Source organism: Zootoca vivipara, chromosome 1, assembly GCF_963506605.1.
Source record: "Zootoca vivipara chromosome 1, rZooViv1.1, whole genome shotgun sequence".
Taxonomy (NCBI): Eukaryota; Metazoa; Chordata; class Lepidosauria; order Squamata; family Lacertidae; genus Zootoca; species Zootoca vivipara.
In genome coordinates, this window is record NC_083276.1 from 41,798,001 (window position 1) to 41,821,477 (window position 23,477).

General features: G+C 41.1%; 1 protein-coding gene across 2 annotated transcripts in view; it reads right to left on the reverse strand.

Moving 5' to 3' along the window:
• Positions 1-1,449: 1,449 nt before the first annotated feature.
• The window catches only part of RMDN3 (regulator of microtubule dynamics 3), a 35,500-nt gene continuing 13,472 nt past the window's right edge, over positions 1,450-23,477 (reverse strand). For both annotated transcript variants that reach the window (XM_035111252.2, XM_035111260.2), the window contains exons 8-13: positions 16,004-16,079; positions 15,140-15,217; positions 12,523-12,621; positions 11,685-11,738; positions 8,991-9,071; positions 1,450-6,567 (exon numbers count right to left, since the gene is read on the reverse strand). In XM_035111252.2, coding sequence (XP_034967143.1) covers positions 6,514-6,567; positions 8,991-9,071; positions 11,685-11,738; positions 12,523-12,621; positions 15,140-15,217; positions 16,004-16,079 — 442 coding nt within the window. In that variant the 3' untranslated portion in view covers positions 1,450-6,513. The remainder of the gene's footprint in view (positions 6,568-8,990; positions 9,072-11,684; positions 11,739-12,522; positions 12,622-15,139; positions 15,218-16,003; positions 16,080-23,477) is intronic.

Genomic DNA, 23,477 nt, shown 5'->3' on the forward strand with positions numbered 1-23,477 from the left:
CACAGCGGTACCTATTTATCTACTTGCACTGGCGTGCTTTCGAACTGCTAGGTTTGCAGAAGCTGGGACAGAGCAACGGGAGCTCACTCCATCACAGGGATTCGAACCGCTGACCTTCTGACTAGCAAGCCCAAGAGGCTCAGTGGTTTAGACCACCCGCATCCCGCACCCACATCTGGCAGCAGCTAGAGGGAGAAAGTATATGAGCCTTGCAGAAGTCAGGGTGGAAGCTGATAGAACTCTTTACTATCTTTTAAAACCAACCTGCAGTTAGCACATCTAGGCAAAGGTGATGCCACCAGAACCATCACAGCAGTCATGACTGCCAAACGCACATGCTCGACCCAGGCTCAAGTGGAAAATGGGAGCAGGGAATCTGTTCCCCACCCCCATCAATCCCTTATTTCCCTATAGGAAGATAATTCAACCAAAATGATCAAGGGGATGGAGCAACTCCCCTATGAGGAAAGGTTGCAGCATTCAGAACTTGAGAATCAAGGCAAGTCACATGATAGAAATTTATAAAATTACACACGGCACGTAGAAAATCGATAGAACAGCTTTTATATATATAACACTAGAACTCATGGATATCTAATGAAGCTGCATGTTGGAAGATTCAGGACAGAGGATATTCATGCCATGGAACTCACTTCCACATTGATGATCATCAACTTGGATAGCTTTAAAGAGGAGTAGGAGAAGACTATCATCACTTGCTAGCCAGGATGGCGATGTTCCATCTCCACTGTCAGGCAGTAAGAGTCTGAATACCAGTTGCTGGAAATCACAGGCAAGCAGTGCTGCTGCTGCACTTAGGTCCTGATTGTGGGCTTCCCACAGGCATCCAGTAGCAGTGTGGTGTAGTGGTTAGAGTTCAATTCCCTGCTGGACTAGATGGGCCATTGGCCTGATCCATCCAGCAGGCTCTTCTTAGGTTCTTATGATTGTTTACGGAAGGGAATCGCGAGCCCCTAATAAAGTCCACCAGGCCTACCCATTTGGCTAAGCCATGCCTATCTGCCCTACACTAAATATGACATCAGGAGTGGGGCAGGTAATGTCACGGCTGGGCTAAAAAGGAGTTGAAGGCACCCCCAAAGCACTGCAAGTCTTTGTGTGGCCTTTTCCTTGATTAAAATAATTACTGTAATTTTAAGAAACCAGTTATTGACTAGAGTCACCAATACGATGTTTGTTAATTACACAGTCTATGTCACAATACACTTCTTGAGAAGTCTGGACTCAGATTTGGGTTTGCCTTTCGATTTTTATCCCTTCAGCCAAGTTATTCCTGGAAGAGGCTCCCCAGCCCCACTGGAGCAGCTTTTCAGAGCACTGCAGGGGGAAATATGAATTAGGAAATGTCACCTCCCTGCACTTCCTCCTGGGAGAAGTCCTATGAGTAGAGCTTTGCTCACAGAACTCTGGATACAAGCCACAGTCATATAAAAAGAATGCAGATATTTTTATTTCAGAACTGTTACATACTCATCATTAGGCAGTGTTGTCACTTTTATTTCAAATAAAGTTGAAGTTAAAACCACCCAGTTTTACAATTAACTATTGTATTAGCTTGATTTTTAAAAAACAAATATACAGTTACATGAAAATAATTGTCATTTGTTCCCTGTAAAATAGATATTGGAAATAAGTTTTGTCAGTAATGCAACCTGCCTTTTTGAACTACCTTTTTTTCCATCAGACTTTTAAGTACTTAGTGACCCTCTGGGAGGGTTGCAGTGCAGTCATAAAAGATTTTCACCTTTATATTCACAGTTTAGTCAACAAAACATATGCAACTTAAAAAAAAAACACCCAACCACCACCACACACACATAAATCATTTCCACCTAAGGCTGCTAAAGTGCACCTCCTTCTAAATGAAGAACCACTTTCCCCAAACCATCCTTCCTCAGAGATTACTCTTCTCCAAAATACTGATCTCAAGGTATACCATCTACCTTGCTCGAAATGATATTGCCTTGATTACTTAAACCAATTTCAGAAAGCTATTCTCTTTTCAACACATGATTCTATGGCAGGCTTCCTCAACCTCGGCCCTCCAGATGTTTTTGGCCTACAACTCCCATGATCCCTAGCTAACAGGACCAGTGGTCAGGGATGATGGGAATTGTAGTCCAAAACATCTGGAGGGCCGAGGTTGAGGGAGCCTGTTCTATGGTGTTAGTTGTAACAGCAATCTCCTGAAAAGGAACAAAAGGAGGCAGGCAGGCAGAGTTCTCTCTCCAGCTCCTTAGATGAAGGGCAAGGCACACATACATAGCCAGAAGATCTTGTCCAGCCTATCAAAGTTTTTTCCTCCCAGCCTCCAAAACCCCATGCAGTGCTCCCATATGGCAATTCATTCATGGAGGGGGGGGGCAGGGAGAGATGTTAGTTGGATACGTAATGCAGTTAAAGGACCATTCTTGTGCTATTGCAATCATACTAAAGACCTTGCTTTGGTCAAGTGCATTAAGATACTCACTGCTTTGTGGGCCCTAAAATGATCACACAGTGCAATTTTTACATAGGGCATCACATGACTATGTCTGTACTTGAATTAAAGGTTGATATTATGTGAGGTTACTGAGATCCCTTTCTTCGTTTACTTCATTGGCATTTTAGTCAGGTTCGTCAGGCTTACTTGTAGAAGCACAATCAGATCAGTGATTTAATTCATCCATCTCACATAAAAATGAACGTGTTTGCAATTGACATCGTTTCTCTGTAGTATCAGAATATCACACATGGAAATTTAAAGCTTTAAACACATTAGGAAATGGATAGTGACAGCAAACACTGAATCACCAAAGGTCTCATAAATAAGCATGTGGAATGTCAAAATGGGGGGACAGACGATGACGATGACAGAAAAGTGTGCTTAATAGTGCAATCCTATCACATCTATTTAGAAATATGTCAGTTCAGTGGGGCTTACTCCCAGGTAAGCAAGTATACAATTGCAGCCTTAGTTACAGTTCTCCATCTTCTATAAATGCTTCCAGAGCATAGTTTTTAAAAGCAGTACTCACACAAAATACTTTGGTCACTGTCTAATAATTCATACAGCTCTCCCAAGCATTTCAATTAGTTCTTTCATTGGAATAATAAATAATTTAGTCAGGCACAGAAATCGAACAAATTTTTAACTTCAGAAAAACGTAAGTACTTCTGAATGCAAATATATGGACTGGTCCTTTTCAAGTACTACTTGTGAGCGGCTCAAGGCCAGATTTTTTTTTGGGGGGGGGGCGGCATTATAAATAATAAAATATTGTTCTTGTTAGTCACTCCCATTTTCACCCAAACAAAATGTCCAATATCCAGATGCACATTTTGACTAGCGGTTTTAGAATGGGATGGGGGACCTTTTTGACTCCACCAGCCAGATATCAGTGCTGTGGAACCAATTTGACTGGTGTTTCTTCCTTTGTTTTAGCAGGAGCTTCTAATGCAAAACGCTCCCTGAATCATGAAGGGGTTTGCATGGAATCCTGCTGAACTGATTTATTTTAATTTAACGTCTCCATTAGCCGTCCCTTGCTAGGAAGAGGTGCACACTACCAATTCAGGTCTTAACTCTGCCCTCCCCCCCATCAGATCACACTACAAGTGACAAACAACTGATGGTTTGAGGGAAATGGACCACAGGTCTAAGCTGAAGATACAATTTGTACTTCACTTGAATGAAGTATGGAGTAAGTATTACAGTAGGGCATTGTTTAGATTGTGTAGATTTTGCTTAGATTAGATTAGATTGTTTAGATTTTGTTTAGATTTAGCATGGCCTAAGATTCGCAAGGGGCATGAACTAAGTTGATTGCGAGGTAATGTTATTACAGTAAATTAGCAAGGGCAACAAGGATTTATCCAAGGACTTGCTGTATTTAAAAACAAGTATTATTTCAGGCATTTATACAAACCTTTAAATACCGGGAAACTTTTACTATGTTAAATTAACTTGAGGAACCCTTCACTGAACATTTTATAGCCAATCATTTTGAACATGCAAGGAACTACCCTAGTGATTTAGTAGCTGGCAGTATGTTCTCATCCAAACCACAGGGTCACAAGAATACGTAACACTGCTACCTACTCAAAGGGCAGTATCCAATACTTCTTACTCAGAGTACAGCCACTGAAGTTAATGCACATGACTAACGTAAATTTATTTCAATGGGTCTACTCTGAGTGCAACTTAAGTTGAATACAACCCACATCTTAACACAGCTGCCTTTCCTTGTGAGCACAGTAAAAATAGGGCTATAAAAGTACTTGCTTCTCTGAATGTTTATAGGACTAGAGTGACAGCCTATCTAATGTTTTTAGATATAAATACGAATTAAGAGACAGGAAAATATGCACCAGGAAAATCTTTGGACAGAAGTATTTCTTGTCTTCCAACTTGATTTGTTGTAATGTTCAAAAGCAATTCTAGCGTAATGTTATATACATACCGTACTTAGGTGAATAGATTAGATGATTTTTATATAAAATATTCTCTCTAATTGTGTTTTCTAGAAATGTTAAATACAGCAGCGTGTATTCAATAAAAATCACTGTAATTATCCAGCTAAAGTGAACTGTAAATTAGGTTTCAAGGGGATTGATAAATCCCACTTGAATTCCTGGCAAAAATTACAGCACACAGAAAACAGAATTATTCTGTGCTCTGGAAGTAGTAAGATTGTTTGGTTTACAACAGGCTGAAACTGAATGGTAATTTAATTCCACCTCTTAGGCATTGCATATTCTGTACAACTCAGCGACAGCTCTGGAAAATACAGATCTTGGTTCTCTTTCAGAACCAAGAATTTCCCCCTACGCTGTATTCTACAGTAGGCAGGTAATGCTCATGGCTGAAGAGAAGGAATGAAAGATAATTTTAAAAATATATCTTGGAATATACTGTTAAAGGCCAGCAGATGAAGAAAACTCTTTGTTTTTATTCCTTAAACTTAAAACATATTTTAATTGCCCTTTGCAGCAGTAATGTTAGTTCTCTCAAACACCTCCAAAAACTGAAGGCAAATTATTTGGTTCCCCAACATTAAGGTTTTTCTAAGTTTTTCGGCTGGGTGCCCCTCGTGGCTTTAATGAATGGCAGTGCCACAGTTATAGTGTACTGTGCGGAAGAAGTGGAGTACTGCAAAAGGAACACAAAGTCCACAAGCAGCTAGATGAATATGCATATAGCTTACAAGGTGCATGCGTTGGGCACAATTTCCAGAGTTATTTGTAAGGGCTCAAACAGAAGTCTAACTTGTGGAATATTGTACTTGCACCCAATGTTCTCCTATCAATCCCCACCTGGATATTAACAATAGGGGCAATGGAAAGTGACAGTACTATGCTGCCTTGAGTAAAAATGGCCAAGTCAACAATATTTATCATGTGTAGTGAACAGACTGTCAAGCGTCCACTGATTAAGCATTAATCACTTTGCCAGAGGAAGCAGTGATCTATAATTCTACCTTATCCATCCAGTTCAAACTAGATGCAACACAGGTGAATCCAGAAAACAGGATCCATTGCCTTTTTCCATTTAGATCAAAGCAGTAATTGGGTTTAGGCTGAGGCTGTGGACCAGCAGAACAGTATTGTTTACCTGGCTTCCTAATGTGAAGTCACTGCCAGTAGCAGAGAAGGAAAGGGGCAAAGTGACATGGAGCTTGATCCAGATCCAGCGTGGGGAATATCGGATTGGTCCTGCCATTGTACCTGCGCAACACCAACCTCCCCATTGCCTTGCCCCTCCGCTTCCTATTTACCAGCAGCAACCTCTATGCTGGGAAGCCAGGTAAGCAATGCCACCTTGCTCTGCTGCTCACTACAAGTGTGGGGTATTAGAAAAGGGGACATTTAAAACTTTTCCATAAACCTTGTTTCCAAATTTACTCCCCCCCCCAGTTCAAGCTATTTGTCTTATGGCAAATTAAACTGGAAAGCATAAAGGTATTGGGTATATACTCAACATATAGCTAGTTGGGGAGATTCTAAATGGGAAACTGCTTTTAAATGGGAAACTGCTTTTAAATGGGAAACTTTTTAAAAATCCTCCCCAGGTCTGCTTTAATATAGGCCTTCTTTTTACTGATTAATTTCTAATGTATTATGAAAACAGGATTAACACACAAAATGCCATGTTGATCACATCACAATTAAGGAAGTGTGCAATTAATGTGTCTTGGAAATGTCTGGCTGGTGAATATGCAAAACACAAGCATGAAAAAATAATCAACCTGGTAACTTTTGTTTTGAGGACACTTAAGCATACTGATTTAGCAATCAAGGGATATGAGATGAATCACTTTTCTCTGATTCTCTGACTATCATGCCAGCCTAATTCTTTGAAAAAGGACAGCTGAAACCACAGTTTGATTTTTCATTTGCATTCTGCGGCATGTTCATGAAGCCCAGCAAGGATAATAATGGCTGTGAAACCTTTTAGACTGGAACTTTCACTGCATTTACACAACTATTATACAGACAGATCTTTCAACTTGCTTAGTCTTCTGAATTTGCTTCCATCTCTTCCATCTCTTTACTGCTTTCAGCATCCTGGAGGAATGAAAAGGAACAAAGTAAATTTGTGGCTGGCTGGTTTGAACTAATCCCATCTGCAAAATTTTACAATCAGGATGATCAACATGCTATTCTTCTCCCAACCTCCCAATACTTCAATACAGCGGTGGAAACCTTTCACTTGTGGCCCTAATTTGGCCTAGCAGGGGCCCTAATTTAGCCCATCAGGTTGTTTCCCCCCAAACCATGCTTACCTACTAAAGACACAACTGCAGATGAACTGCTTAAAAGTGTTCTCCCAATGTTTCCTTGGAAAGCCAGGCTCTATGATGGTCAGCTGATCAGTGCTGACAGCAATACCCCCAGATGTTGTCCATTTGTAGGCACAGTTTGAATCCAGCTGGGGAACCTCAAACATTCCATCTCCCTGCCCGCCCCCCCCTTTAAACACAAAGCCTATATTATACAATTACCAGAAGTGGACAGCAAGGAGGAGGAGCTAAAAACACAATCCCTGCTACAATCCTGTACCTCACCAAGTCAAAGATATCCAGTAATACAGTAGTAAAACAGCCACAGGTAGAGCAACACAGTCCTTTCCGGTGAAAGTAAATACCCAGCCTATCAGATCAGGGCATATCACAACCCAATCTCTTTGCGTAAGTCAAGCGTAATCAGCAAAACCAGCTGCCCATCCTAGTCCTAGGCTCTCACCCAGGGCCACCCACTTCCAGTCTTGTTTCTCACTCTGGGGGAATAAATATTGGACAAGATCATCAGCATCTGGCCTCTCACCCCAGACTCCCATTCAACAAAACTCAGTATCCCCTAGGAGACTAACCATGCTGTAATATAACTGGCTGACGCTTGCCCCGATTCCAAAATGGTAACTGTGCCCCTGCTGACACCACTGGTAGATGCCTTGCCACTTGGGGCCAGCCTGGTCTTTATGGCCATTAGATGTTCATTCTCCACTTTTGACACTCAATTCTGATTTATATAGATGCACACTCCCCCTGCAGCATGCAACTTGTTTTCCTAAAATGCCTGGTTAGCAAAAGTCTTCCCCTAGCCAAGTCTGACAGGTTTTTGCTGCTTGAATTGATGGCTCTAACCTTCTCTTGATCTCTGAAATTTCCTGTTCAGTGACTGGAATTCTTAAGTTTCACATCTGGTTTCCCTAAGCTTGGCAGCCTGCAGTAGAAGATTTGCTAGTGCAATACTAGACATTGTTCTGGAGGTGGCAGTAAGACCAGTTTCACGTAATATAAAATAGTGAGCAAAATTCAGTATATCCATAGTCCGAAAGTCAGTTAAAGAGCTGTGCAACAAAAGATAAAACCCCTTTCAGGTGAAAACATCCACCATAACAGTAATGGAAAAATTACTTATCACCACTTACCACTTACTTGAAACAGGTAGGTAGCCGTGTTGGTCTGACGTAGTCGAAACAAAATAATAAAATTCCTTAGAGATCGACTAAGTTTTTCATTGGTATGAGCTTTCATGTGCATGCACACTTCTTCAGATACTTCTTCAGGTACGAAAGCTCATACCAATGACAAACTTAGTTGGTCTCTAGGGTGCTACTGGAAGGAATTTTATTATTTTGTTTCACTTACTTGCAAGATTAGCATGGCCTACCAAGATGTACCAGGCAGCCACTTTCCTCCCCCAAGATCATTTTGTTGCTGTGCTGCACTGAACTCAGCCACGGTTTGGCTTTGTGTGCTGTCCAAACCTGGGTTGTAGTTTAGCGCTCTCCATACTAACCATGAGCTGCAAACCAGGAAAGCTAGAATGCAAGCCAGAGTTCATGCAATATACAGTGGTACCTCGGTTTGCAACCGCCTCGGGGAGCGACCGCTTCGGTTTCCGACCACCGCGGACCCAGAAGTGTTTACATCCGGGTTCCGTGGCGCTCGGATACGCAGAAGCAATCTGTGCAGTGCACGAGTGTGCAGAAGCGCTCTATTGGTGCTTTGTGCATGCACAGAAGCGTGCCTCGGGGAGCGATGAACTCAGGGAGCAACCGGCTCCCTGGAACCAATTGTGGTCGCAAACCGAGGTACCACTGTTAACCATGGCTTAACTTGGCAAAACACAATGGATAAAGCGCAACAAAGTGGTCGTGATCTTTTCTCCCAGAGCCTGGCTAAGTCATGGTTTGGCTTAGCATGACATATGAATCAGATCAGTAGGATTCAGCAGTCTGGATATTTAGGTTCACCTACTACCTATTTAAAATGACATTAAAGTTAACATATTTGTAATTTAAAAATTACTCAGCAATAGGTTTAGAAAACTGCTCAAGAAGGAAGGAGGATAAAATAAAAACTAAAGTGTAGATTTAATAGGCTATCTATCTCTGAAGACAGGTACAACTAAATATGAGGTGGCATATTATTTGGATCTGTTTAAATCATCATATTCACACATGAATGACACTCAAACACTACCTCTTTTGTGATGACTGGCAACTCTGAAGCCAAACTCAGCCAGTGAGCAGCTGCCGAGTTATCTCCCAGTTCCCTGTAGCACTGTAAGAGAGAGAGTGGGGTGGGAAAGCAAAAGTAAAACAAGACAGAACATTTTATGAGGATGTGTATTCCATTAATAAAATATATAATTTAATCTTTTCAAACACTGAAACCCATAAGAGAACAGAAGAGGACACGCCCAGAGAAACCACATTCCAAAATATATAGTAGATTGAACTCTAAGAGAGAGGCATCAGAATGGGTGATATCAACAGTCCATGTACAAACCCATTAAGCTGTGCTATTCACTTCAGAATGATGTTTGAGAGATGGGCAATAGTGATCGCCACAGGTAAGGTGTTCTTCACATGCACATCCAAGAGGATGTTGTGAGCCGGCAACACAAGAGTGAATGTGACGTTACATTCAGCTCTGCTCTTGTGGTTGTGCAGTTCACACTTGCACCCCTGCAGCACAAGACTGCATAGTGCTGAGGCTGCCACACCCCTGGGGTGTGGGCATGGGGCAGACACCCTCCTCACAGACTCCATTTAGCAGAATTTGTCTAACCATCTTGGGACATATTTTACCCTTTGTTTTCACAGAATGACCAGTGGAATCAAAATACCCTGATTCGCCTCCAAAAGGCGCACTCTTCCATTGTCTCCCAAGACAGACGGATGCCAACAAAATTATGTACAACAGATCATTTTCTTGGAATATAAGAATTTAGTCGTTTAGTCATGTCTGACTCTTCGTGACGCCATGGACCAGAGCACGCCAGGCACTCCTGTCTTCAAACACTAGCTAGATATATATATAAAAGTCCTACTGTCAGACTGTGAAACCCTAAGAATATTTACTCACATTAATCCCACCATGGGCATGGCCAAACTTGACCCTCCAGCTCTTTTGGGACTACAATTCCCATCATCCCTGACCACTGGTCTTGTTAGCTAGGGATGATGGGAGTTGTAGTCCCAAAACAGCTGGAGGGCCAAGTTTGAGTGTATGCAGGATTGCAGCCTTAGTTAAAATGGAATGGTAGGATGAGTGATTTTCAAGTGACTCAGATAAGTTATTTTGCTAAGATGTATAGGATAGTCTAAATATAACTACTAAAACATGTTTAAAATATTATTTATTTGTTTAATAAAAATTTTACACTACTCAACATAAAATGAGGTTGTTTGGGACTTGAGGAACACAGTGATTTTACAGGGAGCAAATCCCTCTACACTCTTGCTTGGCTTCTCCTCTGGCTGTTGTAGCAAAAGCCATTTGGCATTAAAACTTTCATGGGCTCCAACTGGAGGTTACAGAAACAGGACAATGCAGTTCCAGAAAAAAATCATTCAGTTTGTGCAAACAAGAACATATTTCAAATCCTTTGTGGAAGCAAACTGAACAATTTCCACATAAATCACAACATGATCTAGAATATAGATACTAAAAGCCAACAGCAATCCCCCCCTTGCAACAACATCCCCAGCCCAAGTCTCTGTTCGGCAGCCTCAGCTTTTGTAGTTGGAGTCAGTCAGGGTCCCACCCTCCCAGGCCAGTGGGAAAGGACCTGCAAGGCAGGGAGCAGGTCTTCCAGGACTCACAGCCAAGATCAGGCATGCCCAAACTTCGGCCCTCCAGATGTTTTGGACTACAATTCCCATCTCCCCCAACCACTGGTCCTGTTAGCTAGGGATCATGGGAGTTGTAGGCCAAAACATCTGGAGGGCCGCAGTTTAGGGATGCCTGGCCAAGATAATCCAACCACAGCTTTGCCCCACTTTGTATGCTGGCAGAAGGCAAGCTGGATAGGTTGCCTTGCCCTCCCCCCAATAATCTTATTCAATTTTTAAAAAATAATTGAAAATATGCTTTGTAGAAACAAGCTAGGTACAGAATGATTATCTGACGAAAAGCACAAGTGTCCCCTGACATAAATTTACTTCTGTGATCTTAATACACATGGAAGCAATTTTACTGGAACATAGGAAATAAAAGATGATGTTCTCTCACTTTCATACATACTTCTTTAAATTGGTAACTGTTTCAGATTCTATTGGTAACTCATCAGTTTTAACCTGCTTTGGCTCTTTACTTCAACCTCTACCTTTAAGCTCATTCTGCAATGCTATTCTGTGAGTAGAATTGTAATTAACATTTAGGAAGAAGTCATAGCCTGTTGTTGTTGTTACTAAGATGATGATGATGGGTAACATTACTGCCAGATATATTCATTTGTGAAACTGCTCTGAGCTAAATATTAAGATCTTTGCATTAGTTTGCATTTGATAGTCATCTTTATCATGTGGAATGAGGCCATAAGCCGGTGGCGTAGTGCTCACTTGGGATGCAATGGGTTTCACATTCAATCCCAGGCACCACCAGTTAAATGGACCTTGGGTGGCAGGGTTTGGGAATCCCACTTCCCAAGGCTTTAGAGAGCCACTACCCGGTTGGAGCAATAGATACTAGGGGCTAGAATGCCTAATGGTCATCATGAATGACGCAGATCATCGGAAAGGTGTAGCATAGTTTTTCTAAATAAATAATGGTCTGACTCTGCATTAGGCAGTTTCATGTGTTCAAACCAAGCAGTCTAGTTCTGAACTTCTAATGTATGTAAACACACAATTTTTCGCAGTCAGTGGCCCAGCACACACACACCCTTACCTTGGCAATGTATATTCTTCCCACTTTTGAAAAACCAGCACTCAGGTCTTCGGCCTACAACGAATATGAAGAATTCAAGATGATTCAGAGTGATTAGACTTTAAGCTCAGGCTATGCAGGTTCTACAATGTTCATCTGAGAGAAACTGTCTGCACTCTAATGGTTCATGAAAATGGAGAGGGGGCCTATTAGAGAGAAACTTCTGCTATGCTCACATCATTTTAAGAAGCAGGGCTTTCAGATGTAGCCCATATGAGTCAGTTACCCTTGTCCATTAAAATACATGACCTTTACACCTAACAAAACATCTAGAGGGGAAGTCGTATTAGTCTGTTGCATTAAAAAGACCACAAAAATCTTAGAAGCTTATCCCATAGTATTTATTTTAGCCTTCAAGACAAAGGTGGGGAACTTCAGGCCCAGGGTCTGCATGCAGCCTTCCAGACCTATCTGACTCTCAGTGGTCCTGATTTATACTCTCCAAGTATTTTTGCCTGGCTGAAATGTGTCCTTGAACTGTGATAATTGTTGCATATTTGACTGGATGGAAAAGATGTGTGTTTATGTGTGTAAAAGTTTATTATTTATTGCACTTACTAGTTACTTTTCTTTTACAAAGGGTAACTCAAGCGGTTTACAAAATAGTAGAAAGACTAAAATAGTAGAAAGACTAAAACCATTATAAAACCAAAATAGATCCATACATCTAAAAGGTAGGTCCTAACATATTCCACTCACCGAAATAATAATAATAATAATAATAATAATAATAATAATAATAATAATAATAATAATAATTTATTATCAGCATTTTAGTGCTTTGCTCAACTGTTAGTACCTTTAAGAAATTCTGCAGTGCATCCTGAACAGTGGCTGTGGGAGGTTCTTCATACAAGGCAGCAGCAGTTTTCCTTTCCAACCATCCCAAATGAGAGACCTGCATAAAAACAAAGAGGTGAACATAATCTTCCTACTATAACTTGGCAGCCAACACATAACCACCGCCTATCTTGCCAGTGATTCCATTGGTATGGCAGAGGAACAGGATAGTAAGCATCCGTCCCTCCAAGAATAATGTAATGTGGGTGCTCTACAGAGACCAGGGTATACCAGACAGAAGGTATTAACATGATTATTTACCATCAAAGTAAGATGGCGGTGGCCTCCATGTGTTGCGATCACGTTGAACGTCACTTAAAATGTGCAGTAATAGCTGGGGCACCTACTCCCTCACCAGCAACTACAGAAATGAATTGCTACATGGATTAAGAACCAATTAATCTAGTGTCTCCTCCCACCAGTATTCCTTCATTTTTGAGACGAACTATTAGAGAAGTAGAGGTTGCTACTCCCCACTGCCATTCAATATTTAAATGACCATTTGCTTGTAATGACACTCTAGTTGACATTCTGTTTTGTTATCCAACACTACTAAATCTCAACTGCAGCCAAGTTGAACTCTGCTAGCAGTGGAAGAGCGAGCTAGCAGTCCCATTGCCTGGGCACCTTTTTTTTGTTTTGGATGCCTCGTAGTCACTGTACTAAATAAACTTAGCTCAGTCAAGTTTTTTTCTCAATAAGTGAATGAATTGCCCTCAATTCATTCCTTTCTTTACACCAAAATATATTCCTTTCTTTACACCAAAATATAAAGCATGTGATACAGTTTTTTAAATACCTGCAACAGTTTCTGATAAGAGCAACAGAAGAAAAACACATGCTAAGCATTATACAAATACACTGTATGCAGGAGCCCTGGAGTGCTCCGAAACATCCTTAATCACATCCATGTGTGTTCAAAAGAGGGAAGTGTGATTGTTTTTACTGGAGTAAAATTATGGGGAAAGTGAAAGCATGCATTTGCCTGCAACTAATGCTTTTCTTTCACTATCCCTTTGTGTCCACTTCCCTTGCCCCCTCCAATGAACAAAGCACTAAATCAGGATCTTAAAACTACCTAGGATCTTGAGTTTCTTACAACTTGGAACTGCTTTCAGCATAATAGCATTTTCCCCTCCAGAGGAAGAGGAAAGAAAGAAAACAGATCCAGGTAATAAATCATGAAGATAATGTTGCTAATCTAGAACACGCACAATATATAGAGACAGCAAATAATTTAAAGCCATCTACTGGTGCAAATACTAGTAACGTTTCAATAGAAGGTACAACAGGTTTTTTGCAAAATTATTCAACACAATTCTAACTTGTTCAATTTAAAAAGGATCACTTTTTAAATATACCTCATATTCATAAAACAAAGCATGAACATATTTTGTACAAATGCATGTTGCCAAAAAGAAGCCAGCATCAATCAGTTTGACACTAATTCACAATATAAATATCCTAATAGCATTCTTATACTCACTGCCCAGCAAACACAGGTATAAAACAGTAATCAGGATTAACAGTAGCAGCAGATGATCACACTACAAATCTCTGCAGTCAGACACATTACACTCCCATCTAAAACTACTTGCCATATGACACTTGTGGGACAAATCCAATAGTACTTTTTGCTCATTAGTGGCTGTTTTGCGCATGTTGCCAATTCATGCATTTTAAAACAGTGCTGGCTCTCTACATCAGCAGCTTTTAAGCTGGCCATCCCACATTACCTAAGAAACCCCATTTTGGTCAACTATTAGATTCTAGTGTAAATGCCTTGAGGACCAGTGAATTAGTTAGCAGCCACTAGCCTTCTGTGTGTGTGTACGTTTGAGAGAGAGACAGAAAGAGAGAGCGCACATCACAAGGCCATAACACTTCCATGCAAATTCCATCCCAATGCAAAGATCTAATTGAGCTTATTCTTAATGTTGCCTCAAACAAGTAATGCATCGACACTCAATTGCCAAATATAGGAAGAAGTGGAGAAAGGAGCTGTGGGACAGATTTCAACAGGATTTTGAAGCACAAAACATTACAATTGCATCCATCTGCAATAAATGCAATAAAACTGAGTCGCTGAACCAAATCAATGAAGCAGACTATTTCTGTGAAGATCTTATCGGCAGCTGAAATTGCGTAAAGGAATCCAGACAGTTAAAAACAGAAAAACCCTAAGGCATTCAACAGATGTATTTTATTTCCTACTCTACGCTGGCTTGGTCATGTCCACAGAATGGAAGATGGTAGGATCCCCAAGGACGTGCTCTATGGGGAGCTGGCTTCAGGCACCAGGCCCATTGGCACACCAACTCTGTGTTACAAAGATGTCTGCAAATGTGACAGAAAGGCTGGCAATATTAACTCCTCCATGTGGGAATCCCTTGCAGACGACTGCGTCACCTGGAGATTGGCTGTGCATCCACAGTACTGACCAGAGGAGGAATAGGACACACTCTTTCATTGTCTCCCAAGACAGGCGGGTGCCAACAACAAACAACAATATAGACAAAATAATTTAGCATGATGTCTTGTGACCTCAGAAATACATATTAAATAAAATGATTTACCTGGTAACACCACCGGCCCAGGAGATAGTAAGATTTGGGGTCATCTGGTTTCAGAGCAATTGCTTTGTCTACATGTTTCTAAAGAGATGTACAGCAAAGACATTTCTCATTCATGAAGCACAATTTTAAGATTACACTCATTTTGGGATAAATCTATGATTCCACTAAAAACATGTTTCCTATTTAACAATGACCGAAAGCAGGAAACTATCAAAAAGCTGGTAACATAGTACTTGCTAATACCAGAGTCTGTATCAAAGACAAGACTCTCTGCAACTTCTTTAAGTCATTTCTTAAAATCTGCTAAAGGGCACAAACGGCATGTCCTCTTTTATGTCAGCCACACATTTTAAAATCCTCCTCTTACACGCATTCATAGTGGATGCTTTCCCACTGTGGGATCCTACAGCACTGGAGACTGTTATGCGAAACAAACAAAAGCATGGGAGGAACCAATTGTAGGATTCAACTGAAGCAGAGACCCATTAAATTAACCTGCCCTATCTTCATGAATGTTTACTTCACACAGTCCTCTGGAGTACAGAACAGCACCCTGGAAGAGCAGCACCCACATTGCATGTACATGTGTGTGTTATATGAGAGAGGGTGAGAGAGACAGAAGGGTGCAGAAATGTATGGTGCAGAGTACCGGCTGACGCAAAAGTCAGAATAAACCTCAGCCATAAATTTGTTGGGTAGCTTTAAGCAGACCATGGTTATAATCAGTTGGAAATCTTACTTGCAGCTTTGCCTTGTAATATATTTGGTGTCTTTCCTATCATGTTCTCAGGCCTTTTCAACACAATATCCTATTTTTCTCCATTGCAATAAATGTCTTTTTAAAAGAGAAAAAAATAATCTTACCTTGAAATTGTGCCCTGCTTGTATGCGTTTTTGTATACTTTCGTTTTCTGAAGCCTGGCCACATAAAATGGCATACCTGGAAATTACAGTAAGCCTGAGCATTAGTGTATTGTTCCAAAATCTGTTTTTTTTTATCATGGTGTTGTGGTTGTGTTCTGGGGTAGGAAAATATCAAATACTCTGTTGTCCAGAGAAGTCATGTATAAAGAAAACAGAGGGCAAATAATTAACAACAGTTTACAAACACAAGGTTTTATACCTTGTCACTTCATAGGTATTTACACACACCCTGAATTGGTCCCCCAAGGCTCAGGTGAGTCACTATCTCCTCTCTGGACTGCTTTACAGCCTTGCCATTAGGTTGTTCTCACAGAGGGCTCATATTCAAACTTCTTTGGCCAATTAACAGCCATCTACAGGTTTACCACTCCCATCAGCCCATCACCCATTCCCACCCACCCACCCACCCTCTGTATATATATAGGGTCTGACACTTCTGTTTCTAGTGTATCTGAAGAAGTGTGCATGCACACGAAAGCTCATACCAAAATATAAACTTAGTTGGTCTTTAAGGTGCTACTGAAGGAATTTTTTTATTTTTCTTTGGCCAAGTTGAACTCCACTTGACAAACACCACCTGTGCCACTTGCTAAGTGGGATTTTGAGGCCAGCCTTTGATACATGGAAAGTAGCTCGCGCAGGAGGTTTTTTCTGGACCCTCTAGAATCACAGATAAGCTTGGTTAACATAAATCAAACAGAAACCAATCTGATAATGTCCATAGAAATCGGGACCCAATCCAGCATTATGTTCAAGCGGGCAAGCCAACACATTCAGATCCTGGCTATTTCATTTGAGCTTATAAAAGGATGTCTAGGACTAGTTGAGGCATGAAAAGAGGCTGCCTACCAATCAAAGAAAAGGTGGGAAACCATATTATTAAAGTATTAATTCTATACGTATGAAGCAGAATATCTAAGAAAATGCCAAATGAAATATAATAATCCTGTCTTTAAAAAATGCCAAATAAGGTATAACCATCCCTACATGTTTTAAGCATGATTCTTCTTTAGGGAATCAGCTGAAACAAATAGTAAACAAAATTTAACAAAATGCAAATTAAATACAAGAAAACCTTTTTTAAAACATTTAATATGAAAGGACTGCTGTGAACAGAAACTTATTTTTAAAAATCTGCAATTTTTTAAGTAATGCAGAAGAAGTTCACAAGTTCAATCTTCTGTTCTTGGAAGAGCTGTGGACCAATGCTTATTGTTAAACAGAGGGATCACCTCAGTGGGAAAGAGATTGTGGGGAGAAGCCAAAGTAGAGACTATAGAGACAAAGGAAAAATGGATGTTGCGCTCATGGGGACATAAAGTAAAGAAAATACCAGAGGCTTTGACACTGAGTATTAGCTTTCTGCCAGTTTTGCATGTACCTAGCTGCGGCGTGGCATGTTATCAATGAACAATCCCACAATGAAGGGCTGCTGAAAGTTACAGGTCTGAAAGTTCAATGGTTCATATCAGATTCTAATTCAGGCTGCACAGCAACTCCATAAAACATTAGGATGATCTAATGAAAGTTACTGCAACACTACTAAAAGTTTGCGAGATCTTTAAAATACAGTTTTACAAGGCTGTTTAAACAAGAGAAAGCCATATAACCCCCATGTGAACTCGTAGATCTTCAAATAAACACAGTTAATTACCTCCACGCTTGCCCTGAAGCAAGGCACTAGGAAACTCTTCCCAGTAACTGCTTGTAAAACGTGTCATATTTACTTTCAGTTTCTATCACTGGGGGTAGCAAGAAGAATTTGAACAGCTTAACAAAAGCCTGCCATTAACAGTAACTTCTGGGGAGTCTAGTATGAGCTGAAAGAACACCAGAGCTGCAATCCTGGGAACACTTACTTGGGAGTAAATCCTACTGAGCAAGGTTTATGTCCAAGTAAACACATCTTTTTTTTCCTTCCACCTTTCCTGGTTAACATACTAAGCCGGGCCAGGCCTTCAAGAAGTGTCAAACTGTGCAGAAATTCACATTCTCCATAGCAACGGTGAGGGACAAGAAAATGAATCGGCCCACATAGGGTTGACGAACTCAATACGGCACAATTCTCCCACCAGTTCTGATGCAGCTTCTCTCCTTGGAAAACAAACTGGGGAGTTTTGTCTCAAGTCTCACCGGCTGGTATCCCACAGCTCAAAGACGGTATATGTTGATGGTTCAGATCTTGGAGCATTGCCATAGAACTCAAAACTAAGCAGATTCTCATGAACCTTGGCCAGCTGAAAAAACAGAACCAGCCACCTAGGACTGCAGATATCGGAAACGTCTACCTCACACCCTGCAGTACAATTATATGCCTTGGTGGGGGTGGGGAGATTTATATCCCACCTTTTTTGGTAAGCAGGCTTTACAAAGTGGCTAATTTACATTAGTGCTTTTCTTCTTTCCTTTACTCAGTCGATGGGAGGCTGGAAGAACAGCTGCAGCAACTGAAAGTCACCTAATCCATATTGAAAAGGACTACGCAGTTCCTGTACGCATAAATGTGGCTCAGATAGAACATCCTAGGCTTTGAAAATCTTACAAAGCTGGGAACAAGCATCAGACCTGCACGCTCCCTCAACCCTTACCTTGTGCTTCAGATTTTGTACAGAGATCCTGGTTTGTGATAATTTTTCTGGTTCAGACATAACAGGGTCCTCTTGTACAAAATAAACTTGGATCTTCATACCAAAGCTGGTGTGAGCGGGGACGGGAGAAAATACTGTGCAGCCCCAACACCAATTCTTTGTTTAATAAACTATGGTTTGTGAAACCTTACCCCCAATTGCACCATTCTCCAGCTGAACTGCTGAAATTGTAGGCTGCAGGCCAAGGTAATGTGTGATTTTGTCCGCAAAGTGCTTAGCAGACAAGTTGCAATGGGACTTCTATAGTGCTCCAAGATCTCCCTGGAGAAAACTTCACTATATAAAAAGGAAGAAACCAGAAAGATCTCACCCCCCCATCCATATTTCATATAGCAAAAGGACCCCAAGTTTGAGAAGGATCTCAAACTTTTAGTTTTCAGCAACAAACTGAACAGTTTGTCACCCACAATCTGCTGAATCTATTGCATACCTCTTAAGGCTCCCACAAGCTATGCAGTACTACTTAAATACTTGCTGTATAAAATTGTCCCTAGCCTCCCTTGTGCAATGAAGTCCAGTTTTATCTCTCTCACACACAGAGAGAGAGCCATGTGGGGTAAAATAGGTTTTTCTTTTACTACAGTTCATCCATCCCTTCTTCTAAGGAGCTCAGAGAGGCATACATGGCTTTTCTCTCCTCTTCGCTCAACCTCATTTTTACCTTCACAACTAATGAGATGTGCTAGCCTAATAGATCATGAGCCCACATTTACCCTGTGAGTTTTAGGGTCAGGTAGGAATTTGAATGCCATTTAGGGTGATGCATGTGTGTGTGTCATCATGTACATGGTTGCAAGGGAAATGCAGTTCTCAAGATGTAGTTACAGGAGCATCAGGAAGCGTACAGAGCTTTCCAAACTGCGCATTGTGACACACTAGTGTGTTGGTTGCAGTGTGTAGGTGTGTCACATGAACATTTTTCCTGGGGCTGCAAAGGGTTAGTTTAACCTCCAGTTTGCTAGTAAATGGCATTTCCGTGTGCTGCTCTGGTTCGCCAGAAGCAGCTTAGTCATGCTGGCCCCATGACCTGGAAACTGTCCTTTGGCCAATAACGCGAGATGAGCACCGCAGCCCCAGAGTCAGTCACGACTGGACCTAATGGTCAGGGGTCCCTTTACCTTTACCTTGCTAGTAAAACTGAATTACTGTGTTGTGAAGTGATGCAAAACTGAATTGCTGTGTCATGAAATGAAGCATATCCATAAAGTGTGTCATCAACTTGAAAAGTTTGGAACGCTTTGCGATAGTAGGTGGCTTCCAGCTGTCTGAATCTTCCCTAAGATGCTCATACTGTATAGGGGGAATGAGAACATGAATAGTGCCAAGATCAGCTCTCTCAGCATGGTTATTCTTCTTTTAAAGCAGCCGTGGAAGGTACATAATTTGATAGGAGGAATGGTAACTTTATGTCAAGGATCACACCACACATACTGGAGTTTTGCTTTTTCTCTCTCCTTGGGGTTGCAAACCTTTACTGAAGTTTTTTTTATATTATTTAACTGCTCTAACATAGAGAAGTACTCCACAAAATACTAATGGTTTAAATTTTGAAGCAAGAAAAAAAATACTGCATTTCCCCTCCTCCCAACTGTATCTTTTATTGCACACCAGCTTTCCCATTAGCTATAAAAAACAGGCTTGCTATTTCATTCCTGCCACAAGGTCAATCAGTGAAGGAAATAATTCAAGCTGACTTTTAAATGAACTGTTTCCTGAAGGGAAATCTGCTGGATACAAGGAAAACACTTTCCTCAAAAATCTTGTCTATACAAAGAGAAACATCAGGATAAGTTTCACTTAATGAAAATTTACGAAGTTTGAATTCATTCAGCCAACTATTTCTTCCCTCTCCTTCAAAAAATGAGTCTTGCGACACCTTCAAGACTAAGAGATTTATTGCACAGGAAGATCAGTCATTCAGAGACCACACTAAAGGTCTGCTAAAATTGATTACTATCCAGAGTCAGAAACCAGAGCAATACAGCTGCTGATATGGATATGGCCCTATTTTCCCTTCTGAATAACCACATTTTCAAAACAGTGAACAAAAAGGGAAATAGATGTGAGAAATTTCAGTGACTGCTTTGACATCTGGACTAGAGGTTGCTGTGACTCATTTTTTTTTATAAAATTCCTAGAAGTTTACCAACTGGTTGTTTTATTGGACAGCACGGTTTGCATTATAAAATAGCAGCGCTGAGTGAAGGAGACAGCTTCCACCAATAAAAAAAAAAACATTATGAAACTTGGGTAAGGTAATTCATAGAATTCAACTGTTTAAGCACTGCTGCTTAGTAAAGCATCTACTGTTACCAGAATCAAAAGCAGCCTAGATGATGGATGGGAAGGGAGCTGTGGCTCTCCAAATAATTTTAGACTACAGCTCTCAGCATCCCTGACCAATGGCCATGCTGCCTGGGACAGATGGGCACTGGAGTCCAACAACCTATGAAGGAGCACAGGCTCCACTTGATGCAAAGAAATTCCTTAGGTATGGTTCCTTTTCTCCCCTATGTTCCATCGTGACCAACAGCTCTAGAGTGTTTCAGTGGCTACTTTGCAAATCTCCCTCTTCCTAATAGCCAAGCCAAAAGTGGCCAAGCCACTTTTAGGGTGCTTTTGAACACCTGCTTCCTCAGCAACAGCCACAAACCTGGGTGCAGTACACCCCATGAAAGTACTTGTTACATGTCACCCACATAATAATAATAATAATAATAATAATTTATTATTTATACCCTGCCCATCTGGCTGGGTTCCCCCAGCCACTCTGGGCGGCTTCCAACGAAACATTAAAATACAGAAATCCATCAGACATTAAAAGCTTCCCTAAACAGGGCTACCCACATGTACAGTGGACCCTCCGGATATGAATTAAATTCGTTCCGGGGGTCTGTACTTAACCCGAAAAGTCCGTAACTGGAGGCACCGCTTCTGCAACCCGAAAGTTAGGTATCCAGAGCAGAACTCCACTGGTAAGTGGAGAAAGTCAGCATCTACCTACCAATGATTTTTTGTTAACAGAGATAACCTGGAACAACTCCAAATTATGTAGCTCTAAATCTAAACATGACAATTTATCTCAGCAAGTTTTATGGACCTTTTGGGTTACCCCAAAACAACGTACATAGAATTCACATCAAGAAGAATGGGCATATTAAGCTTCAAAAAAACCATGTTTCGTGAACACACTTCGTTCATAAAAAAAACCCCAGGAACATTTGAGAACTGCAGTTTTTCTGTACACCCCTTTAAAAAAGAGACAGCTCATGTGCCAGAATTCCATTTAGGTCTGGAGGCCAGCCTCACACATCTTGTAATTGACTCTCTATGTTCAGTCTCGAAAGGCAAATAAAAAACTTTGACTTCTTAGGATGTCTGTAAATATTTTCAGAACTACTCTAACTGCATAAAGGACTGATAATGCTGCACCTGCACTGTTTCCTCTCCAGAGACCACTCTGAGATCCCCTCCTGCTCTTGTTGTACTTCCAACATTTCTTTCAACAGCAAATGCAAACAAATGCCAAAGCAAACAAGCAACTCCTCCTCCTGATCCTTAATTCACAGAGTATGTTTTTAAGGAATGCAGAGGCCACAGACATGCTGAAACAATGGGGGATTTTCAGTTGTTTTTATTTTGCTAGGCCTTCGGGAATTCACATATTGGTGCCTGAGCACATTAGACTGCATGCTTTACAGCACATGGAGTTGCCCTACCGTAGTTTTTGACAGGGGTGTCTATTTTTCTCCCTCTATCACACAATTAAATGTTACAACTAGTTTTGAAAGTCGTGGGATAAGCTTGGGACATCCTATTAAAAACAAGACTGGGTCAGCCACCCATGTTTTCTCATGTATTACATTGCACCCGCAAAACATTATATTTCCAGAAACAATACCTAATGACTCTGAAGCTCGCCTCTTACTGCTGGCAGATATAGAACTTTAGTCTCTTCCCTCTAGCAGCAGATGGGAGTTCCAAGAAGAGGCTCCCTTTTACTGCTTGGTAGAAAGGATAATGCAATGAAACCCTTCTCACATTCCCACTAGACACCAAATTTAGACCAATGTGTGCAAGAATTCAGTATTTTTGTTTTAGCACCCTTGAAAGGCTAGCCGATAGCAGCGGGTCTTCAAACACTTAATTCTGTTCTTGCCTTTTGGAAAGTTGAATAATACACCACTCAGCAGAAAGACGGAATGCTTTTTTTCTGGGGGAACGCAGGGGTATACATACCCCTAAACATTTTGTGAATCTAAGTTTGGCCTCGTTGAGGGGCATTGTTTCAATATGAGTAGGAAAATGAGAGTACCTCTTAAAAAAAATTAAGACAAAAAGCACTGGGCACACATGAAAGCTATAGCAGTTCTTCAAACTTCACACTCTCAAATCGCCAGAGTATAAGGGGCTGATAACCATAGTATTAAGCTCACCTTATTTACCATCTCAGTTTTCTTGCAGGTTAAACATTATATGTGAGTTTTACAGGCACAGTATATAAAAGGTTCAACATGAACAATGCTTTATAAGCAGCCCACCTGGCACTTAAGCCCATGACACTTAAGCAGCAGTGGCCAGCATGGTGTTGCTCACCCGGCTTCCCAACCCCACACATCACTGCCAATTACCAAGAGGGACAAAGCAGTGGAGAGCGTGGTGGAGCCACAGAGGCAGAGGCAATCCAATACTCCTAACTGGGCGCCCATGTTGAACTCCCTGTTGTCATGTCCCCCCCTCTTTCAGTAACCAGCAGATATGCAAGC